The sequence below is a fragment of the Atractosteus spatula genome, chromosome 2 (genome assembly GCF_055471065.1).
Source record: "Atractosteus spatula isolate fAtrSpa1 chromosome 2, fAtrSpa1.hap1, whole genome shotgun sequence".
Classification (NCBI taxonomy): domain Eukaryota; kingdom Metazoa; phylum Chordata; class Actinopteri; order Semionotiformes; family Lepisosteidae; genus Atractosteus; species Atractosteus spatula.
In genome coordinates, this window is record NC_142707.1 from 11,162,870 (window position 1) to 11,185,417 (window position 22,548).

General features: G+C 36.9%; 1 protein-coding gene across 2 annotated transcripts in view; it reads right to left on the bottom strand.

Annotated features, from left to right (window-relative positions):
* Positions 1 to 22,548, bottom strand: part of loxl2a (lysyl oxidase-like 2a) — a 66,948-nt gene that overhangs the window by 19,412 nt on the left and 24,988 nt on the right. For both annotated transcript variants that reach the window (XM_088930636.1, XM_088930628.1), the window contains 3 exons: positions 7,455 to 7,666; positions 5,626 to 5,842; positions 538 to 721 (listed from right to left, as the gene is read on the bottom strand). In XM_088930636.1, the coding sequence (XP_088786762.1) occupies positions 538 to 721; positions 5,626 to 5,842; positions 7,455 to 7,666 (613 nt within the window). The remainder of the gene's footprint in view (positions 1 to 537; positions 722 to 5,625; positions 5,843 to 7,454; positions 7,667 to 22,548) is intronic.

Consider the following 22,548-nt stretch of genomic DNA (forward strand, 5'->3'; position numbering starts at 1 on the left):
TCAGATGTCTCCAAAAAAGAATACTACAGTAGTTTGCCATAGAATTTTGGTTCACAGTCTAATTTTATCATTGTAGTTAACAATACAAAGATATTGTTAATGATGAAAGCCATTATTAATAAAATAATGTACAATATAATTTTAAGGCGTATGCTGAACATAACTGTTTTTATTAGCTTTCTAAGTAGCTAAGACCTACTGTTGTTGCAGTTTGTGTCATATACTGTAAACCACAGGCAAAAACAAACGTACAACTGGAGCTTTGGTTTACAATGGATTTTTAAGTTATTCATTACTAAAGTAATTACAATAATTTAGAGAAATGAGTACATTTCTTTTTAAATATTAGAATGTTCTGGCAAAAAAAATATGCCTCCTTCCTGCTGGCTTCTAAAAATATATATTTTTTCACAATATGTGTTTCCTTAGACAAGTTCAACAGAAAACCTAGCAAACGTGAAAATATATGATCTACAGTATGTTGAAAGAGAAACAATAAAAGAGGGATGACAAAGACTGAAACCTGATTTGACTTACCTTGCCCAAGCCTGGCACCGGACAGGGCCTCCTTGGCACTCCCGAACCCCAGCTCTCGACACACCACAGTGGCAGTAAGGAGGTTCCAGTTATCGTCACAGATGGTGCCCCACTCCCCATTCTTCAGGACCTCCACACGCCCCTCGCCAACGATTGCACCACCCTTCAGACGCACCAGAGGTTGCTTGGAGGAAAAAAAAATACAGGTGGGCACTGCACTTCATTTTAAAGTCTCGGGATCAAGCCAAAAAAAAAATCCATTTCAATTTTAAATGATTTCAAAATTAAGTTTGCATCCTGGCTGCACAGAGGACATGAACAAAAACCCAAACCTTCACACTCAGAGAGAGAGCCGCCACGGAACAGGCTGTTCTATGACCACTTTGACAAGTAGAAAAGGCCATAGTAGTGATAGCCTTAATGATATACTGTATATATTGTGCTTTTCATCCATGTTAAGGAGATTCAAAAGCTCTGCACTTCTGTGGTGGCCACAACAACAGTAAACTACTTTGACTAATATAATTCCTTTTATTACAATCAGATTCTCAGTGTGCTTCTCAACACATAGAACCTTTGCACAACGCCCTAACGTCATTGTAATGAGTACCATATTACAGTATATGGTCTTAAAAGGAAATCAAACCCTGTTTATAAAACTGACCAGAGGAAAACTGAAGAAAAGTAGTGAGGCTAAAAGTGCTCCATAGGGAAAAAAGAAGAAGAGACAGACTTTAAAACAAAACTTAAAAAGAAAACTTAAGCGTTTATCTATGACTGGTCTGGTCAGACTCTGCCTGCTTTCCCACTGCCTTCATAATAAACCCCAAAGAGAAATATTCCTGGCATTTGGAATAATGAGTCACCCAGTTGCAAAGGACACAAGAACATAAACATGAAGTAGGGAAGATTAGCATCTGCTGGACAAAATGACAGAACCGAGTGGTAAGCATCCTTTACTGTTCAGTCTGTCTGCTACATACCAGCCTCAAGAATCTCCTGTTGTCTATTTCTTTCCGGCTTCTTAAACTAATTGTTTATCTTGTATGGCTTCCAACATCTCAGTTTCACAATGCACTCTATCATCTGTGACAGAAGAGTGTCCTGCTGTACAAACTAAGTGCTGCTGAGCAGTAGGAATGTAGCAGTGCTTTATACATTTACTGGCCAAAATATTACGATACCCCTCAGTAAGATGAACAAACCTTTTCAGTTGCAAGGAAGGCATGATCAGCTTGAAGAGACTGAGTCAAACTTTCATCATGTTCCCTAGCTAAAAAACAATTCCCACACCTCAATCTTACTAAAAATTCATGGAAACCAGTGGATTGTTTGCCTCATTTCCACATGGCATCACCTTTAATGCAACCTCAACAGGAATCAGTCAATATAGATCAATATAATGGGTTTGTGTAAAACTTGACATATTTCAGCCAATGAGTGTGTGTATAGAATGGCTAATTCTACAGTTGTATACCTCTTTATTCATTGCTAGGAAGACTTCACAATTGCTACATGATCATAGCAAAAGGACACATCTTGACAGCTCTGCAACCCTATGTACAGTATATAAGAAAAAATGTTAGATGTTACACAACAAAGTATAAGGTGATGTCCATCCTTTACAATTTCAATTCAATTCAAGCTTTATTGTCCTCTGGGGGAAATCTGTTTTACAGCACAGTCCAATACAGCAAAACAACAAGGCAAACATTACCAACAGAGAAGATGATGCAATAGTGTCACAGCTTCCACTGGTAAAAAGCAATGTGACTGTATTTCAACTAACATTTAATTCCACTAAGTATGCATATTTAACACCTGTAGCAAGAATTAAAAATATGCAAATGCGTAAAGTAACTTTACAATTTAAACCACCATCCAAAATTTATCATCAATGCACAGAGACGACCACTTCAAGTTTGGATCTCAGCCACTCAGTTTTAGACTGTAAGTAAATCTGAATTTAAACCTGAATTTACTTACAGCAGCATAAATATGGGGTTATAACCTAGGAATTTTGCCACCTGAGCAGCTATTTTCCTAATGTGAATACTTTACAGTATGTACTGTATTCAGCCATTTCCTCAATCTCACAGTCTAAAGCTCTTCTTTGTTCAGAATCTGTATCCCTAGCAAATGTCAAATACCATTTTCAACTCTACATGCTCAGAACTATATACGAGTTCCAGTTCAGTTTTAGAAATTTTAAATATTTTAAATTGTATGTGCCATTAAACAAAATATTCCCAATAATATATATTATAGATTTCAAGCGAAACTGCCCTGAACTGACATTGAAAATATACCAAAAATTAAGATACAAATAAAAATTATAAAAAATAAATTTTTGGTAACTTCTAACATTGGATTACTAGTAAAAACTGTGAAATTGCTATCATTTAAAGTCTTTATGAAATAATGTGCCTCTGTTAATGATAATAGAGTGATCCTGTGCTTCCTTTAGAGAGCTTTGAGACATTCTGAGTCAGTCGAACAAGTCAACAACAGGCCAGCCAAAATACCAAGGGTGGGAATAGAACAATGCAAATGAGCTGGAGTTTAAGTGGAAGTCAGGAAGAAATATTACAGAAACAGGATGTATATTAATATAAAAAGGGTATGATATGCTTAAAATGTTCTTAATTGTGTGTGTGAAAGGTCTTCCTCTTCATATTTATGTCAAAATAAAAGCAGGACTTGGATTAAAAAAAAACTGTGAGCAAGCCATGTACATAAATGTCTTTTATAATAACATCAAGCAGATGTGACATAACTACTGTAGGACCCACTATTGTTTCACTGCCAGACTAGGAAAATTAATCCAACATTAGCAATGACTTTCCATCCTAGACTCTAGAAGACACCAGATAACTATAGTGCAGGAAGGTTCTATATTCAAGTATTTTCAAGTTTTTCATTAAATGTTTTGGTAAGTGGGTAAGCATCTTATTATAAAACAGGACCTACTGTATAACCAATTTAACTGCTTGGTATTAGTGTCCTGTGTAATTACAGACACAAATGGACTCTTTACATAATTAAAACATGGAAAACTGGGAATTAGAATGTAATGAACCATAAAACCCTTTCCAAACCCACTCAGATCATTTTGACTGGTTCCTTTTTACTGGGCATCAGAAGCTTTATCATATTTCTGTTAATAAGATACAAAACCATCACTTTGTTGGAACTCCTGAATTGATCTTTCAAAACCTTCATATAGTATCCCTTATTTAAAAGGCTTTCAGGGTGCAATCAAAATCAAAATTAAGACAAGTGTATGACAGCATCATGCACTGAATAGGAAGAGATCAAGCTTTTCAATGCACAAGAATTAAAAGCCTAGCCAGTTTGTGGCGTGTAAACCTTAATGCTGTTGGAGGCCCGTTAGGCCCTGCTATTCTGGACTTAGCATTTTCATGGGTTTTTGAACTTCTCTGTGAGCCAGCCCTGCTGCCTCCTTTGATTGATTGGCAATTCTTTTCAAGTGTCCTTGCCTCTCCAAAGCTCTTCAAAAATTTCCAGACAATAACATATGCATTTCATGTAAAATGCAGTTTATAAAAACCAAGATGGTAGTAAGGAAGTACATCAAGAATGCGTGCAGATATACGTAAAAGTGGTAAAGTCTAGACTACTAGTACACCAGGCTCACCAGGCCAGAGCTCACTTTGGTTTCTTCAGTGTTAAAGAAACCATGACCCTCACCTGGCTGGGACACTGGTTCATTACAGGGATTATTCCCCACCAATGTAGGTTCCTGCTTATAGAGATGGGTGGACTTGAACAACTGGAGTAAAGTGGGGTGTACTTCACTCAAGGTACAACAGCAGTATCTGTAGCGGGGAATTGAACCCACAACTCTCCAGTCATGAGTCCAGAGACTTACCCATTATGCTTTATGCGTAGATACAGTATAACCCATATGACATTTAACATTGTGTAATGAAATCACAAACTTGACAGGTGATAGCATGGTTTTCAAGATGAAAGGAAAAAACCTATGCCTAGGACATTAGACTGATTTTCAATCTTTTCACTTCACTTTACAGTTCTCGTTATGAGAAACCTTACGATCTTATTAAAAACAGCAGACGACATAAAAATAACATATATAAGGCTCCCTTTTATTTTAACATCCCTTCTCATTTGTTTCAGAAGTTTCACTTTCTCAGACAGAATAATCAATGATCCAAGCAAACCTCAACTAATCTTAACCTCCGCACTACAAAGATTCACCCAAGCACTGATTTTAATTTACAGTGTGTGCTCTAGCAATGACTTGGAATTTGCTGTGAAATCAAAGATCTGTGTCTTGAGCAAAGACTTGTAGCAACCCTCCAATCGTAAAAAAAAAACGTTCAAAATGTAATACATGAAGGCATCTTCTGACAAACACGAGGGCTGTGTGGTATTTGTGAATGGTGAATGGTGAACATTCTGGGCCCAGACCTTTACAAATTCACTCAAAAATAATTTCCATGCTTTGTCAGTCCAAGCATAACAGCTGTATCTCACAATTCTAGTTACACTACTCTGAATGAATTGAGTCACTTTCAATTTTGGCAACATTTTATTTTAACAAACAAAACATTCTTTCTAAGGTGAAAGCTGATTTTTGAGAAAAATCACATTTTAAATAAGATGTAAAGGAGAGTCACTGTCACAAACCGCATTCCTACGAGCACCTCTCACCGTCAACACCTGCGCACTAATTAATTAATCGTCATCCCTCATGCTCTTCCCTATTTATACCCTCTCACTCCACTCAGCCCCCGCTCACTATAGAGAATAACCCTTGGCTTTCTCTTGTGTGCGTAAACTACTCTCGACCTGATTTCTGGCTACCCAACCTTGCTTCGACTTCGCCTCGCTTCTCGTTTTGGATTTGGATGCTCTAGACCTGACTCCTGTGATACCCGACCTAGCTCTTCTACTTCGATTACGAATTTTGCCTTTTGTCTTTGGGATTTGGACGCTGATCGGGTCTAACCAGGTGCTCCTAATGTCATCCCTGACAGTCAGCAATTAGTAATGCTGTTATGAACTTAAAAGCAAGTGTCTGTTACTGTGTGTGAGGCCTACCTCCTGTCTGAATGCCTTTCTGTAGCCTATCATGGTGCTAGGGGCGAACGCTCGGCCTGCGACACAGCTGACCACCACGGGCATTCCCTGCTGGCATGTGCTGTTCCCCTTCTCCACCATGGAATTGCCCATCTTACAGCTGGACAAGTGTGCCTCGTTTCCAGTACAGTTCACAGAGTAATCCCAGTAGGTGTGCTTCCGTTTCCTGGAAAACATCCTGAACACACACACACACAGATATGTGAAACATTTCTTCCAAAACACTGTGCAATATAGATACTAACATTACATACAGGCAGAACTGATTGTTAAAACAGAGCATCCACAAATAAGGTAAAGGTAACCTGATCTTTCCTGTCATCCATATTATTTCTCAAAAGATTCTTTCTCTTAATGAATTACAAATAACCAGAGAATTAAGAAAGCAAGTTATTAACGTGAAATGTATTCTAATGCTATTTAGTTGTATTCATTCAAATTGAAGTGAGTTAAAGGAAAAGCACTGAAATATTCTTCTGTAACCTCATTCATTACACTTGAATTAAGTCTCTGTTAAAACTGGGTAAATGTGAGATGACAGTTACTGTACACTTCATAAACTTGCCAGTTTTCTGCCACCTCCGACAAAGCAAGCATCTTCTCTTCAATTGCTCAGAACATTTGAATGAGCAATACTGTATATCAATCAATTGTCAAATTGTCAAAGGTTTGATGTGCAAATTTTCTACCACTGCAGCCGTACTTGGAGCAGCATTTGGATGTTCTCAATTTTGAAAGAAAAAAAACATCACTTCTGGAACAGTCTCCTGGAATTGGTCTAATGCAATATGCAGTCTGAAGTCAAATTAACTTTGTACGAGCAAGAATTTTATTAAACAGATCTCAGGTTCTTGAACCCTTTTCAGGAAAATCTGTTTCATTCAGAGTTCTTCAGGCCTGCATCTCCCTGAAGCCATTTCACTGTGGCTTCCAGATAATCTCAAATAATACAATTAAAGCTTCTTTCACATTTCTTTCAAAACTATGATGGTTCTGGTGATGATAATGAAGATGATAATTGTGATGAAGGCCAAACTTCAACCCTGTGGGGGACTGGGAAACAACAATCTAGAAAATCTTAAATCTTAATGTCCTTTGCCTGCTACATTCTTCACATTGTTTTAACTCACACTGTGAGCCTCTCAATCTAACCTTTAAACAACAGACAGATTGCTAAACAAAGGGGACATTCAGTACACACTGAACGGCATCAGCTCTTTGTCAACTTATTAAACTCTTCAGATATGGGTCTATATCCCAGTTACTTTAAGATCACGCCAATTGCAAACTCCTTTTAAGGTATGTGAGGGGATATAAATGTTCTTCTCCCTTCATCTTTCAATATACTATTGTATCATTTTTATGGCAAGTTAGTCAACATGGATTAATTAAAGGCACATTTTGTTTAACATGCTGGAGTTCTCTGAACTCGCAGCAACAGTTACATACTGTACAACCGGAGCTTACGGGATATGTATATTTAAACTTTCGGAAAGATTTGGATAAATATTCTCATAAAAGATGAATTTCTGTATTGCATGAAGCTGGCATTTAAGGTAATGCATGCCCTTGGATTAATAATGGCTAATGGACAACAGAGTGCAAATAAGGGGTGTCAAATGTTGTTTTAATAAACAGCTGGGTGAGACCCTGGGTGAGATCACTTAGCTCCTAACAACAAAATGACCTAGAAAGGTCAAATGGCCTCATCTCATTGTTAACCTTTCTTACAGTATGTCTAATATGCCCTTTAAATCAGAATATCAGAGTGTGTGAAGTGTCCACCTTACTTGTAGACTCTGGCATTGTATTTTCTTTCGCCAGGGAACCCAAACATTCCACAGATAACCCTGCTGTTCATCTGAGTCCAGTCTTCATTGCAAATCTGCTTCCACTTCCCACCGTCCTTCACCTCCACGTAGCCCTCTGTCACTGGGATGCGTTTGCGATAGGTGGCCAGGATTGCTCGGATTCGTACATCTTCCACTTGGATATTCAAGCTCTGGGGGGAGCAATAAAGCAAGAGATATGATTTTCCCTCACATAAAATTGACAGAATTACATGGAACTAATGACGGAACAAAACCACTGTGATTAACAGAGATGTGGCCTTGAAAAAGAATCTGGAAAAGCACCACGCATTCATCTAGTCATACTGTACCTGTAGATCCTATAAACTCTCTATATCTTGCCCTATAAACTGCTATCACCAGTACTGTCCTTTCTGAAACTCCAGAACACTTAACCACAAACTCTTTGTTTTTAACTGTTCATTCAAGTATTTATTTGTGCTCAATTTGTATTTACTTTTTTTCTCACAGTTTAAGGGTATTTTATGGTAATCTGCTTAATTTCTAAAAGTAGATCACTGTTTGTTGCTGTTTTGCCCCACTGCTTGACTTATTTTGTGCTGTTTTGTTCTGTGTCTGACTGACTGTCAGACTGCAATCTGTTTAGTATTGCAGTATGTAACATATTTACATATGAAGCGGTACTTTGTAATACTCCATGATATACATGATGCAATTTGATTATTAAAAATAGGAAAAGGCACCAAAAAACAAAAACAGAAAACAATAGCAAAAATTGAACTTAGAAGAACTTAAATGTTGTAATTCTCAAGAAGGGTCAAACAAGGACAACATGTTATTTATTATTTTGATAGTAAAAATTTACTAATGTAAATTCCAAAATTCACTAGTGGTCTTGACTATAATAATTAGCGGTGAATGCTACGTGCAAGTAGTAGAAAAACTTAATCAAAACTACATTCTGCATTTTAGCTACCACAGCAAATCTCCTGCTATCAGTTAAAGATCAACAGAACTCTAGGTAAAGTATAAGTTTCTGCCTGCAGAAAAAGTGTCTCTTCCAAAGGAATGTGAAAATATTAGATAACCTTGTATGGTCTCCCCTTCTTGGCCTCAGGCATTTTTCCTTCAAATTAAGTTTGATCAAAACTGAGACTCGCTTCATAATGTCACCATAAAAAAATTGGCTTTCAAGCCTCCCTAAGAAGCAGCTGGTAATCTTTTACATTCTTTCTGCATGTGTGATATAAAATCTTCACACAAAGCCATCAGTTCTAAGCAAACTGCCTATCAGTTCCCCTTTAACATTGCCGAATATTATTACTCTGGAGATTTAACAAACTATGATTCAGCCTTTCCTTGTAAATATACGCTATTTATCTTCTAGACTTTGGTCAATTGCTATATCCAATAAAAATGAAAAACCTTCCTTTCTTAAAAATACAAGCATAAAATACTATTCTGAACAAATTTGATTTAGCTCCATAAAGAAGGTCAAAAGCAAAGCAGGTGTTCAGTTTTAGAATTTAAGTGCTAAAGAGGTACACAGAAGGTAATTAACATTTTGGGTTATTTTTATTTTCCTGACGTTTGACTCGCATATGGCTTGCTACAACATCTGTATTGGATATCAGTTTAATTACTGGATGTAGTGTTATTGGCCAACAATTTTTTCAAAGGGTTGCTGTAAGCTCAAAAAACTGGCATTTAAATCCAGAAAAGGACATCTGAAACAGGTGTATTTAGGAATGAAACTGAAGATACCTTTTTAAATAACAAACAAGCTAAGAGTGTCTTGGACAATCTACAGAGCCACATTGTCGAAGATGAGACTCTGGAATTGTGAATCAGAAAGCATCAAAGCAAGGAACAGAACTACTTCCACTCACCCTTGCTATAATTGTTGTGCTATTACTATCCCATAGGTACTTCAAATAGTATTTGAATTAATTTCCTTTATTAATGGAGATACTGTACCTACAAAGTGAATTGAATTACTGTTATAACTGTTAAACGCAAACACATACACTTATTAAGAACCATACTACCAAGGATGGATGCAAAAACATTTAATACTAAGAAATATCCAGAGGTTTTCATAAGCATGTATACTGTAAATGTAGGAGTGCAAACAGTTATCATATGCTTCATTTGGAGTGAATAATTAAATGTTCTTTGCATTTGTAAGCTGCTTGTCATCACATCACAAGGATCCAAAGCATTTTGTACATAGAAGGCGACCCACTGAAGTGTAGCACTCATTGCACGCCAGCAGCCCCATTGCAGGATAGGACATACAGTATGGAGAACAGAGAAATTGCTTCACCGCTTGAATGCCCAAAGTAGAAATAAGTCAAGACTACGGAGTCAGCACTCCTACTCTTATGATGTGAGCTGTAAGATATTTAATGACTAAGTCGTCAAAACTACTTAGAGTTAATTTCCCACACAAAGGAAAGCAAAGTGTCCCCCATCACTGTAATGGAGCTCTGGTGTGGTAATTTTGTCCAGAGGGAAAACTGACACTGTTCTAATTAATGGTCTACAAACACCACATACTGTACAGTGCAACCTGGTTTTCCTTAGAGGTCTCCCATCAAAGTACATATCAGGCTCAACCTTGCCTAACTTCTAAGATCTGAAGAGTTTACAAGGTGATAAATAATTTGTCCCTTGTGCATTTATGTATGTTAATTGCTTACTAGAAAGTGGTTTTGATAATTGGCTTCTTACTGTACGGACAGTGAAGCTACTGTATTTGACGAGGCATAACTTTGAGGAAGGTATGAGCTCAAATGTTAATTGATACCCAGTAGCAGATGAAAGATGAAACATTTTTTACAAATTCTTTCTTTCTCCACACATATTGTATTGGTTAGGACTGGCTGATATCTTGAATATGTCTGGCAATCTTCATCAGCATCTCACTTGGAAGATATAAAGACACCGTACTGGAGAACAATTGACTTTCCAAAGGTAAAGCATGCCAAACAATCCTTTATTTGCAATTTTATGCCATTTTTACTTTGGAAAGATGTCACGATATGTAGAGTCTTGTGTAAAATTAGTGTAGTAGACATGTAGATTAGCGCTAAATTTGGTAAGTTAATCGGTGTTATTATTTTGTAGACAAGTTTTCATTGCCAAGTTATATCTTATACAGACAGCTGCATGGTATAATTTAAATGCTATATATATATATGTAACAACAGTGCACACTGAAGGATTGCAGTACTCTACCAGATATTAACTCATAATGTATAAGATGATCACAGACATGTGACACCACACTCTTGCATTGAGTACACTCCCTTCCTTTGATAGTATATTTTTGAAAGAAAACTATGCTCCAAAATATCGCTGTTACAGGACTAGACATACAAAATAACTATGTTTCAAGATGCTACCAAAAATATAGAACTTTATTCCTGTGATGTGGTCTTGAGTTCAACATGTACTCCAACCCTCAACAGAACACTTTGCAGATTTCTGTTTTTCATCCTAATAGAAAATGAGCCTCAGACAAAACTAGGCAATATTTATTGTTCTGAGCAAGACAACCAGTAAACGTTTGTATAGAAGACTGAGACATTAGTGCTGAATGCTTAATTCTTGTAAAAAAATATTTTTGGTGTTATTATCATTAATAATATAAAGCTCAGATTAAACACGCTGATGATTCAGAGGGGAAAAACATATGAGAGTATTAAACAATTTTTACAAAAACTGCATATTTAATCCAAAATAAAGTATAAGCAAAAACCTTAATATTAATTTAAAAACCGCAAGTGCAGTTGGAAACGTTGTACGTAAAGACATATTGGGCAGTTTAAGTACAGCTCTATCAGAGTGTTAATCTGAGTATATGGAAACGCTAACTGTAAATTTTTCCAATGTTAAGTCTTACCATAGGGTAAGCTATATAAAAATCAACTGAAGCAAATTACAATGGAGAACATCACTGGCTTATCTTTTCTGGACCTTTGTGAACTATTGCATTCACTATGGTATCTTTGGAGAATCTTTAAATGTAGCATGGTTTTATTTCCTGAGTTAACAGAGCTGACAGTTCTTTACATGACAAGGACAAGATTACACAATGTTAGGGGGCAAGACTGATTTTTCTCCAAACTCCCCTCGAGGCTGCTGTTTCTTTGAAGTATGCATAAGATTTTTTGTGAGCAGGCAGATAAAACATGCAACTGGGATTTGAATTTGTGTTACTGAGGAGTTACTTGCTAAAACATGAACATGAATTTGACTTTTGTTTTGGTCATTTAATTTCTGTCCCAGTTTTATTGATTATTTGGGTCTATTTAGATCAGAAGTCTTCTTTTCAATGTGGGAAAAAATCAAGGTTTTACCACATACCATATACCAAATTCAAGGCAACAACAATGATGTACTTAACTTTTTATTCTCACTGGGATTTTAGTAGTAGCCCTTGAGCCAAGTACGTTGTTAAGATTGCTTCTGTTAAAAGAAAGTTACTTTGGATAAAAGCATCAGATAAACACATTTCGATTTAAAAACATCCAATGATCCCAGTTGGCTGTTCCAGCAAAGGGCCAACTTATGCTGAGAAATCTAACAGGCAAGCAGCATTTCACTCAAACTGGAGTGGACTCTGTGTACTGTTCTAAGGAAAACCACTCTGCCAGGAAAAATGAGCATAGTAACAACGAAGACAAGCCAAATGCAGCCATACCTCCTAGACTATTAAGATGATAACACTTTAATAAGCTGTTAAAACCTCATTCTCTCCCTGACACTGTTGGGCTTGACAAGGTTGACCTTAGCTCACAGACTGATTCCTCTACGTAACGATTCTCTGAGTCTCCTGTTAAGACTTCTGAGACCAAGCCCACATTCCTCCCGTGCATGACAGCACAAGCCACAGTGGTGGAGAGCAGCTCACAGTGTCAGCTTTGAACTCCTTCTCTTGGGAGAGAAAGGAGCTGGAGTGAGCACTTGGGCTTCACGTGTTTGAAGGGAGCTTCAGTCAGGCTTTCCCACCAAAACCTTTCCATGAGTCCTGTGAAATGACTGGATAAGCTGGAGGATGTTTTTTTGCCATGACTTCAGAGCTGTGGAATGTACACCACCCACCACACCAAAACATCTGAACGGCACAGAGAAGCCTTGACTTTCTTTACAAGAAATGACCACAATAACCGTAATGAAGGGGGAGGAAGTAGTCTTAACTGAAATCAGTTGCACAACTTGATTTTCTCCTGATCAGTTTTCACTAGACAAACAGGGCACGGGTTTAGCGTGAAGAAAGGAAAGACAGATGAGATATTATAGTCCTGAAAAGCTGTCAGACTGACATTTTTGTTTACTTTCAGATAAATAAAGATTAATTAAAATAAATTAAATAAGATCACTTTATTGGCCATATACAATTTACTGCATTAGGAATTTGTCTTTTCACAGACCCCAGCTTGCTCTCCATGAGACACACAGACAGGGAGAGAAGCTTGGGGTTAGAGCGCAGGGTCAGCAATTTATACAGCACCCCTGGAGCAGCTGGGGTTAAGGGCCTTGCTCAGGGGCCCAATGGAGTAGGAGTCCTCTGCCGGCCACAGGATTTGAACTGGTAACCTTCTAGCCACAGGTGCAGATCCTTAGCCATAGTGCCACCACTCCACCAATAAAGCCAGATGTGGAAAAGATGTCTAATTTCAGCATCAGTGCTTATACTATCTAAGTGTTTCCTACCCATGGTTCTGGAGGACCACTGTAGCAAGTTTTCATTCCACCTGTATTCACCCCACTGTGATGCTTTTAAATGATCAGCTTTTTTTTTACTTTTATCTGCTCTCAGTCCTGAGTTTCAATAATACCCCAGTTTGAAGGGTACTTCAAGGGTACTGTTTCTAGCAGCTTTTGCATATTGAACTTTCAACAGCATCTCCAAAGAGAATTATTTTCTTTTCTGCAGAGATCCGATCGGATACATTTCAGATACACAACTGACACAGGGGAGATCTGAATCTCATTAATTGGTAGTGATACCAACTACCGCTCCCATTCAAATTTTAAAGAGCCAACGTATTATGTGGGGAATTATAAAGTTAAACAAACTAGCCTATATGATTAACTCTGATGGATAACAAACCTGAAGACAGAGTGGTCTCCCAGGACCAGCGTTAGAAACCCCTTGTCTAACCTTTGTCCTATGAATGTACAGTAGGTGCATTACTAATTCCAGCAACATTTCTGTGTATCTGAAAATATTCTGACTTCTTAGATTTTAATTAATAATAATTATGATTGACTCTTCCCTCGCTCACGATTGGCTTGTTCACTGCTGAATGGTACCGCACCTTAATGTATTGAGAAGTGTATTGCTTTGTATTCTGTAGTTTGTTAGAGAACTTTCCTAATTACTCTACGCAATTTAATTCCAGTTGTCTATGAGTACTTAATGTTCTAGTGTGATGTTTCTCAATCCTGGTCCCAGGGGTCCCCTGTGTCTGCTGGTTTTTGTTTGTGTTGAATTCTTCAATGCAGGATAATTGCTTTCAAGTGTCAATTCAAGGCATGTTTTATAAATTATATTTTTAAATCAACATAATCTATTAAGAGATGTTTAGAGGGAAAGTTGGGGGAATACTTTTGATAAGCAATTTGAGGACAGAAAGCATATGTTCTAAATGTTGAAGGTGCTAGAAATAATATGCTTTACAGGTATTTCTGAAACCAAGTGCTGAGTGCACAAAATAAGTCAAGCAGATTACTTAAAGGAGTAAATTAGCACCAGTGATTAGAGCTAAGCTGAATCAAAAACTAGCAGAAACAGGGGTCCCGGAAGATATGGACAAATACCCACTGTTTAAATATACTGTACACCAAGCACAATACAACAATAATAACAAGAACTGTGTGAAAAGAAAAACGGATCAGTGCCAGATAAACAGGACCAAACCCCAGTAATACGATCACCCTTTGTAAAATTTGAAATACTGTGCAATTTTAGATTCCATGTCTAATCTGTTTAAGGTTCTACATGTTTCTCAAACAGTAGACGAATGCATTAATAACATAATCCCCACTCATTTAATCCTTTATTTATCAAACAATTCCACCGAGAACACTTTTTCAAATCAAATCATTTTCAAATTTCAATGTCTAAATAATATAATTTATGATAATAATCTGCAAAGCAAGGCATGTACAGGAGCAATTTTCGTAAAGTACTTTGGTCAAGGGTACAAAAGCAGCATCCCAATCAGGACGTGAACCAGTGTCCATCCTGTTCACAGCCAGAGATCTAAATATCACCCCATACTGCAGCCTTAATTTAATTAAGACATAAAAACACACTTCTAATGTCTATTATATGTCATTATATGTCAGAACCCTTTAGCTGGAAATTCAAATTTGCCATCAGAAATTGGTCAGCATGAAACTTTCTTCAATACTATACAACAGAAGGAAACAAGACTCCCTTTGCAGTCTGATCCATTTCAAATTTTAAGATTAAAGAGCTGCAGGCTCCTTTCCAATGTGTATGTAACCTCATGTCTGTTTATCATGTTTGACTAACAAATATGATGGTGCTGGTTTACACTCAAGAACTTTCAGCTGGTAAATCCTGAAATGATTCAAACTACTGGGCAAATGGAATGTCATTAGCATCCCAGCTGTATTTATAAGTATATGGAGGACACCAGAGAAAGACAGTAAAACCAAAGCAGGCAAATAAGCAAACCTCCAGCATTCCCTCATGGCAATAAAATTCTAACCAGTCCGGCATACTAGTAGGGCCAAGCATATAATCCACGAGTATGGCACGCGTGACATCACTTTCGGTTAAACCACTTCATAATCCTCTCTGGATGGGAGTTATTAGTGGAAAAGTACGAACCAAGAGTAGCTCTCTGATTTGGCAGCCAATGACCAGCCAAGCCAACGACAAGATTAATGGGAAAAACTGCTAACATCTGAAAATAAAAATTCGCATAACATCCACAATGCTCCAGCACTGAGAAAGGCTGATTTCTTACCTGAATGATACGTTATATCATTTCTTCCTTATTTATATTGGCTGTTTGAAATACTTTTTTTTCTTCTTCAGCTTTAAAGGTAAAAAAGTGCAAAAAAAAAGCCATCTTACCACAGTATGTTGTACTTACAATACAATAGTACATTGTTGAATACCTAAGTAAATATTTTTGGTTGACAAGTTTAACCAGGATATACCACATATTTTGCCATGAATCATTTACCAGTATGAATCGTGGTATGCAGTATATATCATCATTTGTACCATAATACTTGATTTATCACTGTATTTATCATGGTACACGTGCCATGTGAAAAAGATCTGTTTTATCAAAGGATTTACCTAGATTTATAACAATTTTTTTTACCTGAGATATTTTATAAACAATGTCAGTCATTCTCCAGTTGGATTGTTTTGATGGCAATCGTATTTAAGAAGCCTATTTTCCTGAAAATCACGAAATAAAGTAAACTTTGAATATATGGAAGACCCGGCAATATATTTTTCTCTTAAGCAAACATTGTAGCACATGAAAAAAACAGCAAGCTACAGCGCTTCCAATGTATTTGTGTCTGCTGGCAACCAGCAACCGGTTTAAAAATCTAATTTCACTTCCAAACTCGTATCTTCCACACAAACATTGATCATTCCTGCCCTGCAGAAGCATCTGTGAGCAGACTAGCTGTCCTGAACAAATAGAAAAATGAGCCTTGAGGAAACACCTACAGTAAAAGCTGCACAGTGCTTAGAGACCCACTAATGAGCCTCTGTCAGCTCTTTCTGCATAGATTGTTTCTAACTCAGGATACACTTCTATAAGAACACAAATCAAACCCTCACATCAGCTTGCTGTGGAAGCCAATCTATACAAAAGTTAACCATTGAACACCCGAACACCAAAGAGGTATAACACAGCATGTGTTTTTCATGTTCTCCAGAACACTGTGGTAACAAACTAATAAGAAGGCAGCAATTGAAATAGACAAATATTTACAATAATTTCCAAAAACTGTACAAGACCATTTTTTACACATATTTACAAATCTGGAAGTACTGCATTTTACAGACTTCTAAAAACATGACTCCACACTGCAGCTGAGGCAAAAATACTATATAAGGAAAAGAGGGAACCTGTTCCTTTTAAAATAAAGTTCCCACTTTATTTAATAAGGAAAATAAAATATTTACAAAACTAGATGCTAAACAAATGGGATTTTTTTCCTTTTACAAAAAAATGCATCAATAAACATGTGCAGTATTTCTCTAGCCTGGTGGATACCACTAGTAGGAAATCAGTATTTCTACAATTATAAGTCAACAGTCCATTCTGTTAATTCTAAAGTCTGCCTTTTCAATGTTCAAGGTACCCGGAGGTTCTGTAGTCCAGTCTGTAAAGGAGGTGCCCTCTACTAGTTCTGAATTTTCTCCTGCAATCCTGTCTCTTATTTTCATATTTTCCAAATAAAGAGCAAAGTAAGGAAAAATCAGAGCGAAAAAAGACATATAGGGGACCATTTTTCACGGCTTTCCTTTAGATTCATATTAAACTACTTTGCTTATATTTTCCAATAGTTTTCATTACTTCCACTCCTCTTTTTCATACTGATCATGCTATGATTTCCATTCTAAAAGCTTTTAACTGCTGTGCAACACAATCCTTAAGGAAGAATTCAGTATAGAAAAATCATCATCTTTCATCATAGTTCAGAATGCAAAGGTGCAACTATGAGAAAATCTCCGGACGGATGCATGGTTAAATGAAAGCAAGTTATAAAAAAAGTGTAAAAAAAAACATACACATTCACCACAGCAAACTTACATACTGTATGATACATCAAGTCTGTTCTCAATTATAACTACCCTTCACACATACTGAATTAAGGTAGCCACAAGCAACCGTCTAATCAACACTTATTCTGTCAGGACTTTGTTTTGGGTTACCAGAGGCAGCAAAGCCTGGGGTTTAATCCACATTTTCTAAATTGAACACAGACATGCACTGACAGGATAGTGAACACTAATGCATAAAAGATCTTTATTGGATTCAGAAGTCAGGTCTTTAGAGATAATGCAGGCAGTGTTTCACTAAACAGCAACTTCATTAGAAAACCAGTAGGTAATATAGTATTTGATTTAGCTCTTTCACACATTGTGACCTCACAAGGGGCAAGATGTCTTTAACTGTGTTAGTGCATGCATATACTGTAAGGTGTGTACTGTAAGGTCTTCCCGTCCATCATTTAAATTACATTTTGTACTTTTTGCTTGTTAGACTCTTTCTCCCTCTACAAATGCAAGCTTCTTTTGTAGTTTTGAGATTTTATTTGGGGCTTATATACTGTACGTTCGCTATGACAGACTCCAGTTAAAAAGAGCAAATACAGTACCAAAGGCACACTATATTAGGCTTTATGATCTGTAACAGAAACTAATCCAACTTTCTTAAAAATAAGTTAAAACAAAAACTTGGAGTGATTTTGGCTAACCGAAAACTGGATTACCGGACTTCTAGACTGTATGATTGTAGATTGTATATGATCATAGAAGTATTCCCAGATGTCTGGGGATAACAGAGTACTTCTGTTTTTGGCTCACTTGTTAAAATCAGTGAGCTTTCCATTTCCAAACTGCCACACATTATGCCCTGCTATATGGATTCATTTCCTTAAAAAAACAACTAGCCCAACACTAGCTCTACTGAAAAGATTTTTAAGCACAAAAGAATCCCTGGAAAGCCAAAGCTCATCCCAGCAAGCAACAGGCACAAGGCAGGACCACCCTGGACAGGACACCAGTCCATCACAGGGCACACGCAGACAGACACGCACACACTCTCATCAGGGCCAATTTTCTTACCTATAAAACTTTGGACTGTGGAAGGAAACTGGAGCTCCCAGACATAACCCATACAGACACAGGGAGAGCATACAAATCCCACACAGATAGCACCGCAGGACTTGACCCAAGGGCCCCAGCTCTGCAAGGCAGCGATGCTAACCACTCTGTCATCATGCCACCCCAAGAGACAAGTAATATGGAGGGGAGTCCCCAATACCTGTAAAGCGCTTTGAGTGGACTGTCCAGAAAAGCGCTATATAAGTGTAAGCAATTATTATTATTATAATATCTATATTTACTGAACAGTAAGTGAACATTGACAGACATCTAAACAGTCAAAAGCTAGTGTTCACAGTTTTTTGTTTTTTTGCTCACATGATGTAAAGGTTTATAATGTACATATGTAAATATCATGCAATGTTTAGTGGGGTAATGGGGACTAGGTAAACCCTACAGGAAAAATGTAAAGTAGTCAATGACCCCTAACCCGAATGTCTTTAGAAAGTGGGTGGAAACTGGAGCACGCCAGAAACAACCCCAGGAGAAAACCAAAAACCAGGAGAAGATGAAAACTCCACAGGGACAGACACCCAAGACTTCCAAACATGAGAGACTCAAGGAAGAAACCCTAACTACCACAAAACCATATTAGTAATTTTCATATTTTTTCATAGTTTTTAATGTCACATTGAAAATTAGTTTATAGGAGAAGTGGTTTCTGATGGAAATGTCCTATGGAAATTTTAGTATTTAAGTCAAGCAAAATGTTATCAAATATGTAATTTCACCAAATTCATGTGCAAGTGCATGTTTTATTCTGTGTTAATGAAAACAAAAATACATGTAGAGGGTATGCATATAGTACAAGCACTTTGAATCAAATTGGTATAAACTGTAAAGGACTGACATACAGTGAAACATTAGTAGTATAGAAAGTATGAGTTATAATGCAGCAAGTTATTAAGCTGCACTCATACAATAAGTCATCTCTATAATTTGTTCTTCTTTGTACTTTGTTTCTGAAAACAAACATCCTCATAGCACTGCAGATTTAGTACATTTAGAATTGTGACTTTTTCACACGTAATAATACACTTCTGTTGGCAGATACTAGCATCTGGAATAGCAATCCCACTATGAGACAACCACATGAAAAAACAGGGATGACAATTTAGGTATCTATTCAGATCGGCCAAGAGCAATATTGAGTGTGTATCTCACCCCCTCTATTGTAACATTAGTAATGTCTTAATTCATGTACTGTATTAGACTGTGCCATGAAACAAATTTACCGCAGAGGAGAATAAAATTGAATTCAATTGAATCTATTCTAATACTTTCTAAAACAAATAGATGTTTAACAAAATGTTCTTGATACAGTGAATATTAAAAATATTCAATCTACGATGGTATTTCAGTTTATTTTCAGTTCATTATATTTGTATTACACTGGAGAGTATCTGGAACAGGAATTCTATGTGACATGCAGATAATGTTGACTTTAAGCACCAAAGAGCGGTATACAGGCATATTCCACCACTCCTTGTTCAGTATTTTATTTCTTTAGGAAAAAATAAAAACAAATTTAAAAACAAACATAAAAAGCTATATCTGTACAGTGGTGCTGAAAGTTTTATTAATGTGGCGCCAAGTTATAAATACCCTTTCAGTAAACAGAAATAGGGGATCTTTGCTACATGCTTCTTGTCGAGTCTGGAAAGATTTAGGTTTACAATATAATTCCAAAATAGAATTAAATAATTGCTATTAGTAGAGAAAATACATACATCTGTGTTTAACTGTTACTATAGCTATTAATGATGACTTCTGCATTTGTTTAATGATTGCATGGCTTCAATTATGGTCCAAATCTGATAAAATTCTTTATAATCGTGGCACTTAAGGCAAAGCAATGACAGAGAACGAGGAAAGCCCTCAGTCATTTTCCATCCACACTGGCAAAATCCCCCTGTAACAACAACATGCGGTTTGGGAGTGAAAATAGTAAAGCTAATAATGTACTCCAGAGAGCTGTAAAGCAGAACTTTGCTCACCCACCAAATTCCTTCGCTAGAAGAAACGTTCAATTCTGCGTTTTCCATTGGCTCAGCAGCCAGCTGGGGAGATCTTGTGTAACATTTAACGAACAATCTGTTTTTTTGAAGAATTCAGCATGAACGTGAGGCAAACCTTGTCTCACCAGTGACTCATGCAGTATATCACAGCCCCTTTAAGATTATTTTTCCCCTAGCTACCAGACATGCTTTATTCCTCTTCTAAACCTTCTGGCTGTACAGTTCACGTTCTGGCTGCACGTGAGACTTCTGAGGAAGAGTCTGCTGCAGACGTAACATCTGCGCCGTTCTTTTCCTCTCCAAAGGGAAAAGATTGCGACTGCTTAGGAGACAAACCTGCAGCTGCAAAACCTATTCCAATACGGACAGCTCTCAAAGGGGCAGAGGTACAAGATGAGCTGACAAACCCCCTCACCAACACACACCAAAACAAAATCCAGAAGGACCCACAGGAGCAAGTGGTAACACACTTAAACATTTCAGCGGAAATGTCAAGCATAACCGTTTTGGGATCTAAGTATTCACGCTGTGCAACGAACAATTAAAGTTATTCCCGCTATACCCTGAAAAGTCAGGAAATTCACTGTATATACTTTCTTAATTTTCAGTAGATGTCTTTGCAAGTTTCATTGCAAGCACTGATTTGCTGGTTTATTTTGGTTTATTTCACAGCAACTGTGTTACTAAGAGAATTGTATTACTATGGGAGGGCCTGAATGTTACAATTTTGCAAGGAGATGTAACTTTGTTGCTATTTTCCCTTCACTCAGACTATGATTTCATTATATGATTGAGGTCTCATGGAAAGAGAACTTTATCAGCATAACACAGGCTTATTGCTTTAGCTTTCTGTGGAACACTGACTTTTCCTCCACATTCACACTGATCTGCATCCAGCTTCAGGGCGACTTTTCGGAAGCCTTTTTGTTTATTGACAGTGATTTTCAAAACATTTTTAACTTCCTGAGGAAATGATACTCTCAATCTGTGAAAGAAACTACAGTATTAATGTGAAAATCTGCAATTTTCATGCAAGAAAAGGAAGAATGTAATATTCCTCCTCTGTAAACACAGCTTAGGAAAGTGAACGGAGTTTATTTGTTGTTAGAAAGCATGGAGTATGTATTTCCACCAAAACAAAAATCTTTAAATTTGGTTTTCAAATTTGTATGGCAATTAAAGATAAACATGCAGTCAGGCAAAATGCTTGCTTTTATATTCTTTTATTATTGCCTTGTCTGTTTTACTACATTTTACCATGCACAGTACATCACAATTCTCATCTTAACCTTTCTCAGAAATCGTCAGTTCCTCAAAAGATAATATCATCTTTGCCAATGTACAGTTTTATATACAGTATGATGCCACTTGGTTTCCAGAACACACTTAAAAATAGGAAGCTGTCTTTATTGCTGCACAGGAACCTTACATTTTAATTAAGATGCAGGTAGGTTCAGGCAAAATTGCTCTGCTGAAATGTTTTACAAGCAGAAGCACTGTGGATTTCATGTCAGGCTTTCAAAGAGAGAACCCCACTGGTAATCTCACTGTGAACCAGGTGGATACAGGTCTACATACTGTAAGTACTATACAATTATTCCTACGATATGAAGTGAACTGCTAAAACAGAAGATACTGAGGAAACTATAGCAAATGGAAAACTGGGTAACTGGTAGAATGCAAATAGAACTACAAAGAATAGAATCAAAGAAAAGGGAGACATCTGTATACAGTAATTAGAATCGTAAAAACCCATATGATTAACTGGGTTGTGTTTTTAGGGGAGGAGTTATGACAGCACAGTGTATAGTAACCAACACAGAAGAACAGCTGCAGGATTCCTTGACTCATTGGCAATCCGATGGTCAAGATAAAAAATATATTTGCAGAAGAGGAAAGGAAATCAGCACACTATATTTTCAGGTTTTACATGTTGGTTCTAATCAAATGCAAAAAAATTCCAGTAAATTTCACTTGTTTATATAACCATAATAATCATAAAATAATCATAATATTGTGACAACTTTTTAACTGTACTATAAGTGTAGTAGAACCTTACATGATTGTTGCCCACAATTCAGATAGAATGAAGGAAATAAAAGGAAAAAAATATAGAATAATTCTTGACTTTAATGATGCCGACTTTCAT